This window comes from Chionomys nivalis, chromosome 18 (assembly GCF_950005125.1).
Source record: "Chionomys nivalis chromosome 18, mChiNiv1.1, whole genome shotgun sequence".
Lineage (NCBI taxonomy): Eukaryota > Metazoa > Chordata > Mammalia > Rodentia > Cricetidae > Chionomys > Chionomys nivalis.
Window position 1 is genome coordinate 37,393,582 of NC_080103.1, and position 15,214 is coordinate 37,408,795.

A 15,214-nucleotide genomic window follows, 5' to 3' on the forward strand; every position below is an offset into this window, starting at 1 on the left:
CTGTGACTTTCAGGGACAAAGGGCACCATTGGAGATACAGACTGGGGTTCTCAGCCCAGTTTTGTCATCTTCCAGCTACATGACTGTGGTGGTTTGAAGTAGTGACCTCTAAAGGGAGTGGCACTATTAGGAGGTGAGGCCTTCTTGGAGTGGGTGTGGTCTTGCTGTTGGAAGTGTGTCAGGGTGGAGGCGGGTTTTGGGTCTCGTATATGCTCAAGACACACCCAGTGTCTCCGACTACTTTTTCTTATTGCCTGCACACGGTGTAGAACTCTCAGCTACCTCTCCAGCATCATGTCTGCCTGTACATCACCACGTCCCAACATGATGATAATGGACTGAAACCACAAGCCACCACCTCAATTAAATGTTTTCCTGTATAAGAGTTGTCGTTGTCATGGTGTCTCTTCACAGCAATAGAAACCCTAAGACAATGATCTTACGCAAATTATTCAATTTCTCTGACCCCATTTCTCATCTGTAGCTTGCCCATTAAGATTTTGGTGGAAATCATAGAAGTTTCCGGGACACTTTGCAGTAGTAAGCCAGCAGTGACTGTGACTCACTGTGAGGATCCTGGCTCCTGCCTACCTGAGCACTTAGAACAATGGGTGGGGTCATCATGACGCATGAGTCACCGAACAGAGGAACACAGTGGTTCCCGCTGAGTTCCTGTTTAGTTGCTGCCCACCCAACCAGGCATTTCCTCTCAGTTTCAGTCCGCCAGCACGCTATGGGAAAGGCTTCAGCAGTTCGACAGTTTTGAACGCCTTTCCAGGGGCGGTGTGAATTCAGTTCTTCCAGTGGAAGATACATCATTTGCTGAAGATCCAAAAGTGAAGAGAAATAAAAAGGGGGGGGGGGAAGCCACTCAGAGGCAGCTGGAGAGGGGGTGTGCATGGCAGGTGTCCTTGGCAGAAGACTCATGGATGCTTTTGTAGGTAAAACTGGGCATTGCCTAAAGAAACACATATTTTGCTACTGCCCATCCCAGCAGCTTGAGCCCACCCTGGTAGCCTGGATTTCTGTGTGCAACTTGGGTAGACTTTCCCAGAGCAGCTTCCCTGGCTTTATTCTTAGAGGTTTTCTAATATTTTATGCAAACTTAAAATTCCATGATTAACTCCTTCCTGTTTAAAATGGCTAGACACGTCTGTATTTTGGGCACATCCCAATAGTTAGAGGCAGAAATGTCCCCCCCCCCCATTCATTTACTGAAGACCGAATAGTGGCTGCCCTTGAAAGGACTGCATTTAGAGACAAGGTCTTCCCTAACGGGCAGCTGCTGGTACCTTCACACAGTCTTTTCTCCGTATTCACACTTCCTGGAACCATGAAGCCTCTTCCTTTTGTTATACAGCGCCCAGTCTTCTAAAATCAGTATCTCTGCTGTGACTAATTTAAATTTAATTACATATTAAATGCCAAATCTTTCAGTACTATCACCTCGGGGAAACTCCAATTGGTTCATAATAATATTTAAATATTTTCATATGAAGCAATGCAAATCATTGCTAGGGCTCGTCCATTGTTTATTATTGCTATTAAATGCATTATACCAGGCAAGCTGTCTGTCATTTCTGATGGTTGGCAATTTCCTCCTTGTCTGTGGCCCTAAAGGTGTCTGCTTTGAAATTATAACCTCACAGAATGGAAAAGTAAGAATATCACCAACTCCAATAAAAACATTGAATTACTTGCTGTTATTAAAATGTACATATTAAGCTCAGACATTAACTTTATATTATATTAAAATTAGAATCTATGCAGAGATACAGATGACTAGATGCTAATTACTTTAAGATATGTTTTTGTAATACGGGATGCAACAATTCATTAGAAATGACTTACAGTCCTTATAGTCAATGTGCGTACCTGATAAAGTGGCAAATAATATATAAAATATTGTTATACATAGAGAGTTTGCATGAAACTCAATTTTATTTCATGTACTTATGGGTACAGTTCCTATGAGAAATAAAGCATTTTTCTTGGAAAAATAAATGTTAAGATAAAAAATGAGGGCAGGCCCTAATTCAGTCTGACTGGAGACCTCACAAGAAGAGGTACTTTGGACACTCAGAGACACTGGAATGGACACGTACAGAAGAAAGAGGCTGGGAGGTTACAGTGTGTATGTCCCAGGGAGGCTGCAGAAGAACCCAATCTTGCCAACACCTTGCCCGTAATTAGTTTAGCTTTCAGACATATAAGAAAATTGCAATGGCAATTCTGTCTAAACACCCACTGTCGTGGTCAAACTACATATCCTCTAATTGTCCCCTATCTTTGGCTGGGATTGGGGTACTGTGGGCAGTTCTTGAAGGTTCCACCTGTTTGCAAATCACTTAAAAGGGTCCTATAAAATCCTTCGTATGCAGAGGTTGTGGGTCTACAGCACTATGAGGAATTCCATCCTGAAAGATGTGGGAAGGTGGCACAGAGAAAAGGGCAGTTGCTGCATCATCGTGAGGACTACAGTTGCAAACCCCCAAACCCAGGTACACAAGCTGCATGGAAGTGGTGGTCCACCTGTAATTGTAGGCCTCCAGAGGTGGAGATGGAAATCCTCAGGGCAAGTTATTAGATTACCCAACCAGCTAGCCCAGCTTCAGCAAGAAAGCCTAGGCATGTAAAATAGAAGTCAAAGGCAGCATCTGAGGTATGCACACGTGTGTATCAGCATACATGCAAGCACACATGCACATAAGAGACATACGTGCACTCTCTCCCTCCCTCCCTCCCTCCCTCCCTCCCTCCCTCCTTCCCTCCCTCCCTCCCTCTCTCTCTCTCTCTCTCTCTCTCTCTCTCTCTCTCTCTCTCTCTCTCTCTCCTGACCTAGATGAGGGCTGGAGTTTTAATACACCCCAGGGAAAGGGACACAGGGTCCACTTTGTATGGAGGCTGTGCTTCAGTTGGATCTATCTAACTGTAAGGACTACTGTGCACATATCCACTTCCAGCCATCCTGGCCCGCAGCTCCCTCCTGGGGCTACTTTGTGGGGCTTATTGTTGTGAAGCACAGCTATTTAGGCAGGGATGTGACAACTTTATCCAATTCTGTACTCATTCAGAAAGACAAAAACATAAAATAAAAAACAGAGCGGTGAGTGCTGCTGGCAAGGGAATAGAAACGAGAGCTTCTGAGCACTTTGAGAAAGAACTCTTGGGGTCCCTCCCTGAATCACAGGAGGGTGACAGTGGACATGTGCTGCTGTCACAGGAAGTGGTTCAGCATTCTAACCAGGTCGTCAACACTTGCTCCGAGCTTACTCTATCCCAAGTGTGGACAGGCAATACGTGTGGGTATGTATCAGAACAGAGTCTGTGGCACACTGGCTTTTGTGGTATCAGGTCAGAGCTTACAGCTCTTGCTTGCATCTGCAGGATGATGCCCATGGAGGCAAGAACTATCTACTCTTCCTGGTGAGGAAATCATTTTCTAAGAGGTAGCCTTCACAAAGGCCAATCGGTGGGCAGCATCGCTGACTGGATTCCAACCCAGGCCTTAGGCAAAGCCACACATGAGCCAGGAAATCCAAACACGTGACCATAAACAACACATCTGACTGTTTTGTCGTGTGGCCTCTAGAACTTTCAAGTGCTCTCTGAATTCAACATCCCAGAATGCCCGAATCTGCCACTCTATAGAATTAGAAGAAACATCACTCCCAATGTGCACGTATGTCACAGAGAAGCACGGCACCCCAAGTACAGCTTTATATCCCAAGTACCTTAATATACTATTTGCTCCATCCTCTGGCAATAACAAAAAGTGACAGGGAATTTTTACTATTCCCAGAAAATCGGAGTATAAACAGGAATTTAATTTGGATAAAAGAAACTGGGAAGCAGGTCTTCTTTTTTTTTTTTTTTAGGTATTTAAAAGATTTTCTTAAGTGGTGTTTTTACACCGAGATGATGTTGTACTACATATTTAGTCATATGGTTCACTGGAAGACTGCAGCTGGATTCCATCTTGATTAGATAAGACGCTGAAATGGCAGCTCACCCGAAGGGAAGAAAGTACGGGCTTTCAGCAGAGATAGCCAATGACGCTCACAAAAAGCTTTGATTGGCTTTTATACTAATGAAGGCAGGCAGATTATCTTTATTCTGTTACTCAAGAAAACCTGGCAGTGATTTTGGTTTGCATTAAGTATTTGTTTAGTTTCTCTTCATCTGACTGATTCTCATGCCTGGCATTTGCCCACAAGAAGACTGTCCACGCCGACATAAACTGAATGACTCCCACGAGCAACCTTATTTTCAATGGATGCTGGCATCTGAGCACTTGCCTGCGATTCACACCTCCGTGTGACAAATGCAGGTCATTTACAAGCCATGCATCATCTTCCCTCAGATCGGAGCTTCTCTCCACCCACTTCTAAATATATTTCAGCAAAAGGGCATATGAGTCACCAAAGTTCATTTTTCACATTGGGGTTTGCACAGGAGATGATTAACCAGGAGGAGATACAGTGTTTCTCTTGCTGTTTAATGTTCTCCACAGAGACACAGGCAAAGCCCGCCTTGCCATAAGCAGGAAGCACAGCACAGTAAGCAAGTGACAGAGACACATTCACTGTGTCCTTTAAAAAAGAGAAGAAAAACAAAGCCAACTTCAATACTCTGTTTTCTTAGAAAAAACTGTCAGGCAGAATTGTTATGTTAATGAACCCGAAACAACACAGATCTAGTTGGCCTGCTGATGGTGTAGTGAGATTTAAACAAACCCACTTTGCTTTAAACATTTGCTTTCATTGTCCATACACACGAGAAGCATAGACACACACACACAGAAAGAGAGAGAGAGAAGAGAGAATGATAAAGCATTTTTTCTCATATTTTTTTCAAACCCAACCACTCCTCCACAGGATATCAGTTTGACATATTCCTGCCTTGTCTTCGTATGAATATATTCAATCAATTTCCTGTTCCCTGGTTGCAAAAGAGAAAGAAAACCCAGGGCTAACTGCTGTTCCCAGAGTCTCTCATGCCACTGTCACTGTACAAACACGAACCCAATCCTAGTGGCCTTGCCACCTGTGCTGCTGACGAGATCACCCAGTGTCCATGCTCCAAGTCCTTGAAGGCTCTGACTTTTCATTTACTAGAGACATCCTCGAAACAGACATATGTTCTTGTTTTCCCCAGGTGGGTGGCAGCAAGAATGAAAGTTCCTTGGGGCTATGACACACTAATCCAGGGCCTGCCACCGTCTGGGATCACGGGATATTCACCACTAAATAAAAACACTACGGAAAAAAAGGCAGTTGATGTGTTTCTGTTGGCTTCATATCTGCTTCACTGAACAACCTCGGATTCTCCTAACATCACAGACTGGTAATAAAGAAGGACAGAGCACTGCCGCCACATTTAACACTTGTACATTTTATTTAGTTAAATCAGCCATTGTACAACATTGTAGCTATGTATTGTTAGTGTTGTATTGTTTTCCATTAACTAATACATGCCCTCATAGATATATTCAATTAGTGTTATCACCATGGGAACAAGATGCTGATTCATCAACTGAAAATTCACTTCTTCTCACAGTATTCAAGTTTTTTTTTTTTTGATAACACAGAAAAAAAAATCAGAATCGAAAAAAGGTGAGTAACCATTATGTTGCTACACAGACATCATCTGCACTGCAAATAACACAACAGAAAGGCTTTTCATGAGCTCCGGTGAAAGTCTGACAAGATGGCCAGGGCATCTCTCAAAAAGGGCTGCCACCTGCTTCTTCTCTTGTTCTGGATGCCAACGAATGCTTTGTTTCTACTCTGGGGGCTCGGGAGATTTGGCTGATGGGAAACCTCTCTCCCAAGCAAATTCCTTTCTTGGCAATGTTACTTTAAAAGATGAAGTGCCGTTGTTTGTCTTGTTTGTGTTTGACATTCCGAGCAATGAGTCAGTTCTGCACACAGGAAAAGGCCAGATAGGATTGGAAAAAGTTCAATCTCAGGAGAGTACACTGTTTCCTTTCTTTTTTTTTAAATTTCATCTTCATTGAATATACTTTTCTTTAACAAATAACTGATTCAAAACGTATACTGTTTATATGAATATATTTGTGAATATATATATTTATATGTTAAAATGCTACACAGCTTCAACCACTAAAGGGATTAGACATGGGGCACGGGGATCACTCAGACTGTCGTCTCTTCTCTGAAACAAAGTTACACAACCGCACTTCAGTTTCCAAGGGTTTCAAATAAATATATCAAATAAAAAAAAAGAATTAATCAAAACCAAAACCAAATTTTCCAACGATTTCTCAATCTTGTCTGCAAGCTGAAAAGCAGACATAGCTAGAAAGTGAAAGCCCAGGATGAAAACCATTAATATGATAAGAAGGGCTTGTGTGTGTGTGTGTGTGTGTGTGTGTGTATGTGTGTGTGTGTGTATGTGTGTGTGTCTGCTTAATGCCACATGCAGGTACTAGAAAAGAGATACATCTGGAGGTGGGGTGAAAAAAAAAGAAAAAGAAACCACTCCAACATGGTGACAGCATTTAACGTTTTCTGTGGTGCGTACATCTTGTTTCCAATGAATTATCTACAGTGCAGTGGCCAGGAGAAAGTACCACCGGTAAGACAGCATGGTTTGCTAAAGCAGCAATGAACACTGGAAAACTACAGTAGTTATAGCTTTGAAAATACCCTGCCAACGTGTCCAAAATCGAAAACACCTGAAAGTGCCAGAACACCACCCGTGCAGCTTCTAGCACCAGAATACCTCATTGTTTCCATCCGCGTGTCTGTGCCCCCTTCGTCCCCTCCCTCAGGGTGGCAGTTGGAGAGCCATCAGCCATGGCTGACCAGTACTAGAGACAGCTCCTTGGGATCATTCTCCAAGATTATGACCTTGTCTTTCGGAGCAATGGCTACTCTGGAAGTGCTAAGGACGTGTCTAGGTCTGAAGTGTTCCCTCTGGAGAACTGTGTTAGCCTTCGACTGTGTTAGCGCTATCTTAATGAACCGCAGCTCGGCAATCCCGAGAGGCTTCTAGTCCGTGATGCCCAGTGTAATTATGACAGGCAGTGGTTTCAGTTTTACTGTTGTTCGTCTGAGAATTTCAGCTATGTACATTATACATGGATATCCTTGGGCGGATCCCCCTCTGTCGCTTGAAGAAGTCTGCAGGTGAAGTTCTTCTGATTAGTGGATTTTCATGGAGCTGGGGCAGAAGCAAAGAACAAGGGAGGCGCCAGTTCCCAGGTTAGCACAGATGCTCAAAAGAGTGGATACAGCATCCAGAATGAAGGATGCTATCTTTGGTCACAAATTAGCTTATAGTTAGAGAGGGCATGGGAGAAGGAAGCAAAAGAAAATGCCGTGTATTTGCCGAGACTGGAAATGTCACGGGATCCCAGGAATTAATTAGGTCACTTAGGTTACTTCAGTGAGGAAATGGGAAGTTGCATATCGAGTAGGTGTGTGGTTTCTGCTGAGAACTGGGCAGCTCCTCATTTGGCCTCTTGCGTTGTGTTCTCCTTGCAGAAATGTCGAAGGAGTTGCTGGAGATCTCTCTGGAGGTCGTCTTGGTCTAGGGCTCCGGGGACATCCTCCAGGTGCTCCAGGCTGATGCGTTTCCCCTGCTGGTCCTTCACCACAGCCCTCTTCTGTGTACTGGCTTTATTCATTGTTGTCCTACAGGGAGCAGATGAGAGAATCAGACCCCTTCCCTGGATGCCCGTGCACTTCCTGCCTTAGCCTGGCATCTATTCCTATTAGCTTAGTGACGGCAGGTCATTAAGACAGGTGTGCTTCTCACATGTGTCGTGAGTGAGACTCTCACGATAGGACTACCAGAAGCAACTCATGAAGCTTTAAAAAGTGTGTTTTGGAAAAGACATATTGATTTTTAATTTTTTTTTTTTTTTTTGCAATTACTTCAAATATAAGACACTATGCCTTCGTTACATTTTCTCAAAGAGAAGCCAGGCCATGACTCAGATTTTGGTCAAGAATCCAAAAGATCCTTGTTTAATCTGAAGAAATGATTCCAAAAGCACCGTTGACAAGCTCAGAAAATCATTTAAAATTCATTTAACTTTGTCCAAATTTTGTTTTACTAGAACTTTTCTATGAGGTTTAGTTCTCTAAAAATGGAAATATTCTTTTCTTTTATCTTTTTTTCTTTCTTTTTTTTTTGGATTTTCGAGACAGGGTTTCTCCGCAGCTTTTTGGTTCCTGTCCTGGAACTAGCTCTTGTAGACCAGACTGGCCCCGAACTCACAGAGATCCGCCTGCCTCTGCCTCCTGAGTGCTGGGATTAAAGGCGTGCACCACCACTGCCCGGCTTTAAAAATGGAAATATTCTACCAATCTTTGAAACAGGGGGTACCAACAAGAAGGCTTCTGATAGTTCCTTGAGAGTCAGCAAGAAAAGGCAAGGAGCTGGAAATGACTCCCAAGGTCAACACTTCTCGAGCATCCTCAGGATCTCAGCATGCCACCGTGCCAGGTAGCAGGCTGCTTTCTTCCCTGCCTCCTCACCCCTGGGGCGCCTGGAGAAAAGATGCTGTCACTTGCTATTTTATTTCATACTCTTATTTTCTTAGAGTCCCCATTTGAAAATAATATTGTAATTCGTTCTTTATTTCTTTCAGGCATTAGGAGAGGGTTCCATAGTTCTGGTGTCAGGGAGCAGACCTACAGCCTGGGACTTTTAAAAATGTTTGCTGCAGATGTGAGCAGATGTTTCTGCATAGGCATATATACAATAAAATGACTTCAATAACATATGCACTCAAGTGAAAGTTGTCCCTCACTGTCTGCAGCTTTGTGCCCACCACTGCAAGGAGACAGGGAGTCAACTGCCCTCTGAATCTAGTCTAGTTCAAAGATCCTGGGATGCCAAGGTTTGCAGAGGCTGTCTAGTTTCATCCAAATGATTGGGCAAAAGAGTTTAACATTCAGAATGGAAGAAGCATTTTATCCTCAATTCATTTGGCATTTGAAAGCTCTAGGCGACCAATTACGTTCTTTCCAATTCATAGCTGCTACTGTTTTTCACATTTGAGCAGAAGGCGGGACTGTGACAGAACCTTTAATTTTGCTCTTTTAATTATCATGTTCCAGAAACCTAAAATAGCCTGGAGGAATACTATAAAGGACAGTCTCTCTCCCCTTTTCAATGAGATGAGAAGCACAACAATAACTTGGGTTCCCATTGCATCTCCCACTGAGAAGCTGGGGGAGAACGGATGCTGACAGTGGCGCTAAGGGACCAAAGACGTGAGAGAGCAACCACGGAGGCAATGCCTGGTTCAGACAGAAGATCTGCAGTGGAGCAGGCAGCTCACCTACACACGTGGGGAAGGCTGCTTACTACTTGCGCATGCTCTTATGAAATCAGCTTTTGGCAACACTGTACATTCAGGACCTCGAACATCAAACTTAGGCTCCGGTTTCTTGCCACACACATGCAGCATCATGGGACTTGATAAGAGTGAAAAGCAGCTACCATCCAAAGCCAGAATAGAGGAAGCCTGAGCTGGATAGAGTTAGTTGCCAAGTTAATCAGTGTGCCATTAATTAGACTTCTCTTTATCCGGTCTTCAGATCTGACAACACAGTGGTATTCTCCACCAGCTTAGCTCCAACTGTATTAGCAATTTGCTTAAACCCAGAAAGTCAAGTTATATAAACAAATGGCTCACCACCGCTGTGTCTCAGTATTAATTTGTAAGTATCAGTGGACATGCTAGGAGGAACACGCTGACACACCCACACCTGACCCATGCATTTTCATACAGAGCAGTCGGCAGCCCAGAAGGGCACTACCTTTCCTTTCTAGCATTAGAAACTCTCTGTATCATGTTAGTTGGCAAAGCATCACCCCATGCTAACCCAAACCTCTTAATTACTGATCCATCCTCTTTCAGGATTTCCTTCTCTACTAAACTGGGGAAATGGACCTTCATGTGGCTACCTGTGTAACCCAACGCCTGAGGTAAGAAAGAGAGAAGACAAGACTTGACTCATAGACCATGGACGTTTAAGTAAACCAGTCTACTGCTTTACTAATTAGCATATTGCTTCACTAATTAGTCTACTGCTTTACTAACTCTGGTGGTACAGAAAGAGGTATCTGATGGGGCAAGTAACAACTCCGAACTCATATGGGTATTGAGTTTATTTAACACATCCTAAAATTTCCATTTGTGTCACAGATATTATTACACTCCTTGTCAAATGCTCGTAACTTACACCTATACTGACTGACTCTAAATTTTCTCCATGTTTGGCCACCTTCCTTCTGATTGTGGAGACATGAATGATAAATGAGGTGATCAAAGACAAAACCAGAAGTAGGAAATAGGGTCCAGTGTACCACTCAGACAGTTCACCTTGTGGACATCCAAGAAGTCAAATGTGCAGAACCAAAAGTATTTAAAGAAAGTTCACTTTTAAGATGCAAATACATTAAGGTGCTATTTAAATATAGTTGTTAATATTATTATGGTTGTTCTAGTAGCTAGGGATCAAACACAGTGCTTTGTGCGGGCTACACAGCCACCCTAAAATACAGCTGGATCCCCCAGGTCTATTGTGAGTAAGTAGAGGGCACAGATTATAGCATTTAACGTTAAGAATTTAAGATAATTCTGCAACTATTATAATTTTATTTATCCAGGCTGGCCTGAACTCATCTTGTGGCATAAGTTAGCTTTGAAGATATGGCATCCTGCCTTCGCCACTGCAGTGCCAGTGTTTCCAGCCTAAGCTACCACAGCTGCCTTTATAATTTTAACAGACATAGAAAATCATGCCCCAACTCTGGAGAGTCGGATTCTGCCCCAGCAGGAATGAATCTTAGCAACCTGAATTTTAAAGAGGCCCCTTAGTGACAGGAATGAACACTTCTGGGCTGAGGAAATACTACTTCACCACACAAATTGTCCAAGAAGGAAATCTGGTCTCTGGAATTATCCTAACCTCCCATGAATCTGGGCTTGAAATGACACAGTGACAAATGCTTTTCTTTCCAGACATAAAGCAACCATAAAATGCACATCGAAGAAAAACAAACACAAAATGAGACAAGACTTCTGTACCTCTTCAAAGTCATCTTTGGCTGAAGGAAGGTCAGTGGCTAAGCTAGAGTCCCCCAGGCTTTTCTCCATCCTTTCTCCGTGTACCACTGTTGTTTTAACAACTTTGCTCACTCTACGGCCTTCTACTGGTTCGGCCTGAAACTGTGAGGTACTGGACAAAATGCTGGGTTCAGCCAAGGTCATCTGATGAATGAAGGACACACAACAGACAATTCCCAATGGCCAAAATGGAAGAAACAATGACATTTCTGTGAAATAAAATGATTGTAATACTGGCCTTCTTAAAAAATAAAAACAGTAATTAGGAACAAATCTCATCAATTGGTCTCTTTAAGGATATATCACTACTGCACTGAACCAGTTAATTGGCCATTTGAATCAAGTCTTACCAACCACATTTTTTAAAGGCTGACAGTTGCAATGTAGATTAGCAACCTAAGCTTGGTTCTCTTTCCCACAATTAACTTATTTCTTTGCAACATGAAAATAAAGTCAACCCCTGAAGGGAGAGCTTGAAAATCTATAAGAAATGAATGTAGATTAGTATACAGCTTCGCGTCTATAATCATATCATTTTGAAGATGTAAGTAAAACAGAACCTTAAGAATTTCAAGTTCTGTGTCTAAGAAATCCAGCGTATGTGATGGTCTCAAGCCTTCAAACAGAAAGCGATGAAGTGATAAATCAGAGTCTCAGATCATAATTTTTTTTTCAGATTACGATTTTAATGACCCTGAGATACAAAAGCTTGGGCATCAAACACACATCTAAAGTGACCAGCGGAAGGCTGGTGTGCCAACGAGGACCAAGAACTCCAGTACATTTGGACACTGTTTCTTCACGACACATGCCTGGCCAGAAAATAGATTTAATTCTCTTAAAAGCTGACCTCGGATTCCTACCGTAACCAACCACGAATGAAATACAAACACAGAAATGAAAAGAACGAAACAAAGACAATGAATGCAATGACCACATCAAATCAGACTCGATGGGGACTGACACGCTTTGGCCTATGTTTTGTCTTTCGCTACAGAACGAGCTCTGCAGAGCTGGCTGCCCTCACCTCTGACTGCTGGGTGTCACTCTTCAATACCACACGCTTTATGACTTTGGAATAACTGTCCCCATCCTCAATGGTGACAGGCTCCTGTGGCGTTCCCTGCATTGTGATCTCCTCTTTCTCCACGCCATCAGAGGATATGTACCGCCTAATGATTTTCCGGGTAACCTGAAATACATTCCACGTGTCTATCTTATGTTTGAGTTAGGGTACCACACTAGTGATGGCATTTACATAGGACGTATAAAAACAGCCCCGTATCGAACCATGGGCCAGTACCTTCTTCACCACAGTGTGTCCATTCTCATCAACATATTCTTCTTCTGTGACAGTTTCTGGGGGTATGTCAGGCATATCATCTCCCTAAACAATAGGAGAAAAAAAAATGTTAATTGGCCCGGTCCTGGGGAGCTACATCCAAGTGTTTTTGATGTGAGGAATGTTAGAAAGCCAGAGGTCGTGTTGCTGCTGAGATGCAAAATCCTGTCAGTTTGATTAATTTTAAAAAAAGCAGGTAGAAAAAAAAAAAAAAAACAAACCATGCTCAGGAAAATCTCACCAAAGTTAGATAAAACTTAATCAAACAACAAAAATGAACAAGCAAGAAGAGAAGCAGGTGGATCTAGAAGCCAATCCTTCTTCTGCATGTTGGCTCGTGGAGGAGGGCTGCAAACACCCTTGGCTCTGCATTTCCTTACAAACGAAACAGGAAGACGGGAGCAACCAGCCATTCATGCACAACCTACAGAGCATGCTCAGTCTCTGCTGTCCCAGATCTCTCTTAGTAGAAGGACAGAACTGTCCTGATGTGCAGCAACTTAATAGTGGGTACCTGGATAATCACTCTCCGGCGGACAACCCTGGTAGTTACCATGGCCTCCTCATCAGAGCTGGCCTCCAGCTCCCCTAATTCCTCTGTTAGCTCCTGGTGGAAGCATGTAAGAATCATTGTTTGGGTTTTTTTTAATTAAAAAATACTTAATAAAATTTTTTATTTTATTTGGTCTTTTGGGACAGGGTTTCTCTATATAAAAACCCCCACTATCCTAGAACTCACCTTTCTTTTCTTTCTTTTTTCCTATTTATTTATTTATTTTTGTTTTTTTAAGACAAGGTTTCTTTTTGTAGCTTTGGAGCTTGTCCTGGAACTTGCTCTGTAGACCAGGTTGGCCTTGAACTCACAGAGATCCAAGTGCTGGGATTAAAGGCGTGCACCACCACCACCCAGATTCAAAAGTAATGTTTAAGATAGGGTCTCACTTGGTCGACCACCCTGACTTGAACTTGCAATCGTTTTGTCCCAAGCTTGTGAGTGCTGGGTTTACAGATGTGCGCCACTACACCTGGCTGCATCACCTTGTTTAATTCGCTATTGAGTGTCTTTACTGCTCGTTGCTTTATTTAGCCATATCATATTCTGAAATTTTATGCGGGGAGATGTTGGTGGAAAATCATCAGGAGAAATAAATGAGCGGTGATCTCAAGCCTCAACAAGTATGCAATCTTACTGTTTTCAGAATCATAATGAAATTCTGCAATCTGAGAGAAACTGGAGAAGCTACCAGTCAAAACTGGTCCCAAGGAGACATCCTTTCCCACATGAGTCCCGTACTTAACAACGGTTAATAAGTTAGGTGAAAATACAGAACTAAGTAGCACACCAAATACTGTGTGACCCAGGGACTCTAATCCCACACAGGGGACAGCTCCTATTTGCAACAGAGCTTTCTCCAATAAGTCAAATTTCCTGTAGCTATTGGTTAATGGGACATTTTCCTGGCATCAAAAATTGTAGGCTTTGAATAATATTAGACTCATTTTTCAGAGAAGCTGAGAGAATACTCGCATTTATGAGCCTGATCAAAAGCCAGACATGAGGCTAGCGACATAATTTTAGACCAGAAAATATGCCTTAGGAGTCCTAATCAGAGTCAGTTTTTCCTAAGGGAACATGATTTCCTTCCTCCTTTTCCCTCCCCTACCTCCACTCTCTTCCTCACTTCTTCCCTTCCAAAATTTTTTTTGACAAAATCAAGCAATGTTGCATCCCACACAGGTTCTAAACTTATGATCCTCCTGCATCAGCCTTCAGGGCACTGGGCTGACAGGAATGATCACCACACTTAGCTTGGCATGACATTTTTTTTTTAAGGGAAATAATACATTCAGTTGGCTTAATGTCTCAAAATACACAAGATATAACTCTGCAATCTTCTTTCCTAAAGAAAAAGATATAAATTAAAAACCAAATTATATATTAAATAAAGTCAGGAACCTACTGCTAGAAATATGGTCAGCAAGAAGAGGACCTGAAATTACACGTTCTGGTTAGTGTCAGAGGAAGTTAGGGGTTCACAAATGAAGCAGATGAGGGACAACTAGAAATTCACTGAGCTAAGAAGAGGCTGTGAAAACCCTAGGAGGCACAGTGGCTCGTCCCAATACATGTCTGCACAATCCAGATGGTAGGACTTTTGGGATAACCTTCAAGTCTGTATTTCACGTTGCCCATGACTTTTTCCATTGAACTTTGGTAACTTTTTAGCCTGACAGATATACAAACCTTTTTCTAGTATTCAGTCAGGACAAGAGCTTGAGATGGTAGTTTTGTGCAAAGACAAATGTGGAATAAAACTTCCCTGGCTGAATGAGCACATTCTTTAAGACAAATGCCAGGAGCCTGTGCCCGTGCACCCAGATCTCGCATTACTGTAGGTGTGGTTTTCGATGAATCCTGATCTCAGAGGTCACCCTCTGAGTGAACTCTTTTTGATAACGATAAAAGACGCACTATAATGTGCTCTCTCACCACAGGCAAGAATTTGGACAATAAAACATGTCAACACACTTAGGCACGATGTTATTCTTCTAGGTTATTCCTAAAACAAACCTGAAGAATCCTAATTTGAAAGCTGCACTGGTAAGATGGCTCATGTGGCACAGGCTCTTCTGTGGAGGCCTGAGGAATGGGTCTCCACACTCCTCAAGGGAGCAGGAAAGGACCAGCTTCAACTTCCATACTTGTACTGTGGTGTGTACAATGTACACACACACACAAACAAACACACATATGCACA

At 42.7% G+C, this 15,214-nt stretch overlaps 1 protein-coding gene across 50 annotated transcripts in view; it reads right to left on the minus strand.

Annotated features, from left to right (window-relative positions):
• Positions 1–5,374: 5,374 nt before the first annotated feature.
• Positions 5,375–15,214, minus strand: part of Ank2 (ankyrin 2) — a 532,749-nt gene continuing 522,909 nt past the window's right edge. For 47 of the 50 annotated variants that reach the window (XM_057793904.1, XM_057793906.1, XM_057793908.1 and 44 more), the window contains 4 exons: positions 12,417–12,500; positions 12,141–12,305; positions 11,075–11,257; positions 5,375–7,661 (listed from right to left, as the gene is read on the minus strand). In XM_057793904.1, coding sequence (XP_057649887.1) covers positions 7,647–7,661; positions 11,075–11,257; positions 12,141–12,305; positions 12,417–12,500 — 447 coding nt within the window. In that variant the 3' untranslated portion in view covers positions 5,375–7,646. Of the gene's footprint in view, positions 7,662–9,872; positions 9,965–11,074; positions 11,258–12,140; positions 12,306–12,416; positions 12,501–12,969; positions 13,063–15,214 lie in introns of all 50 variants that reach the window. The other 3 variants (XM_057793936.1, XM_057793902.1, XM_057793907.1) reach the window with 3 other exon arrangements.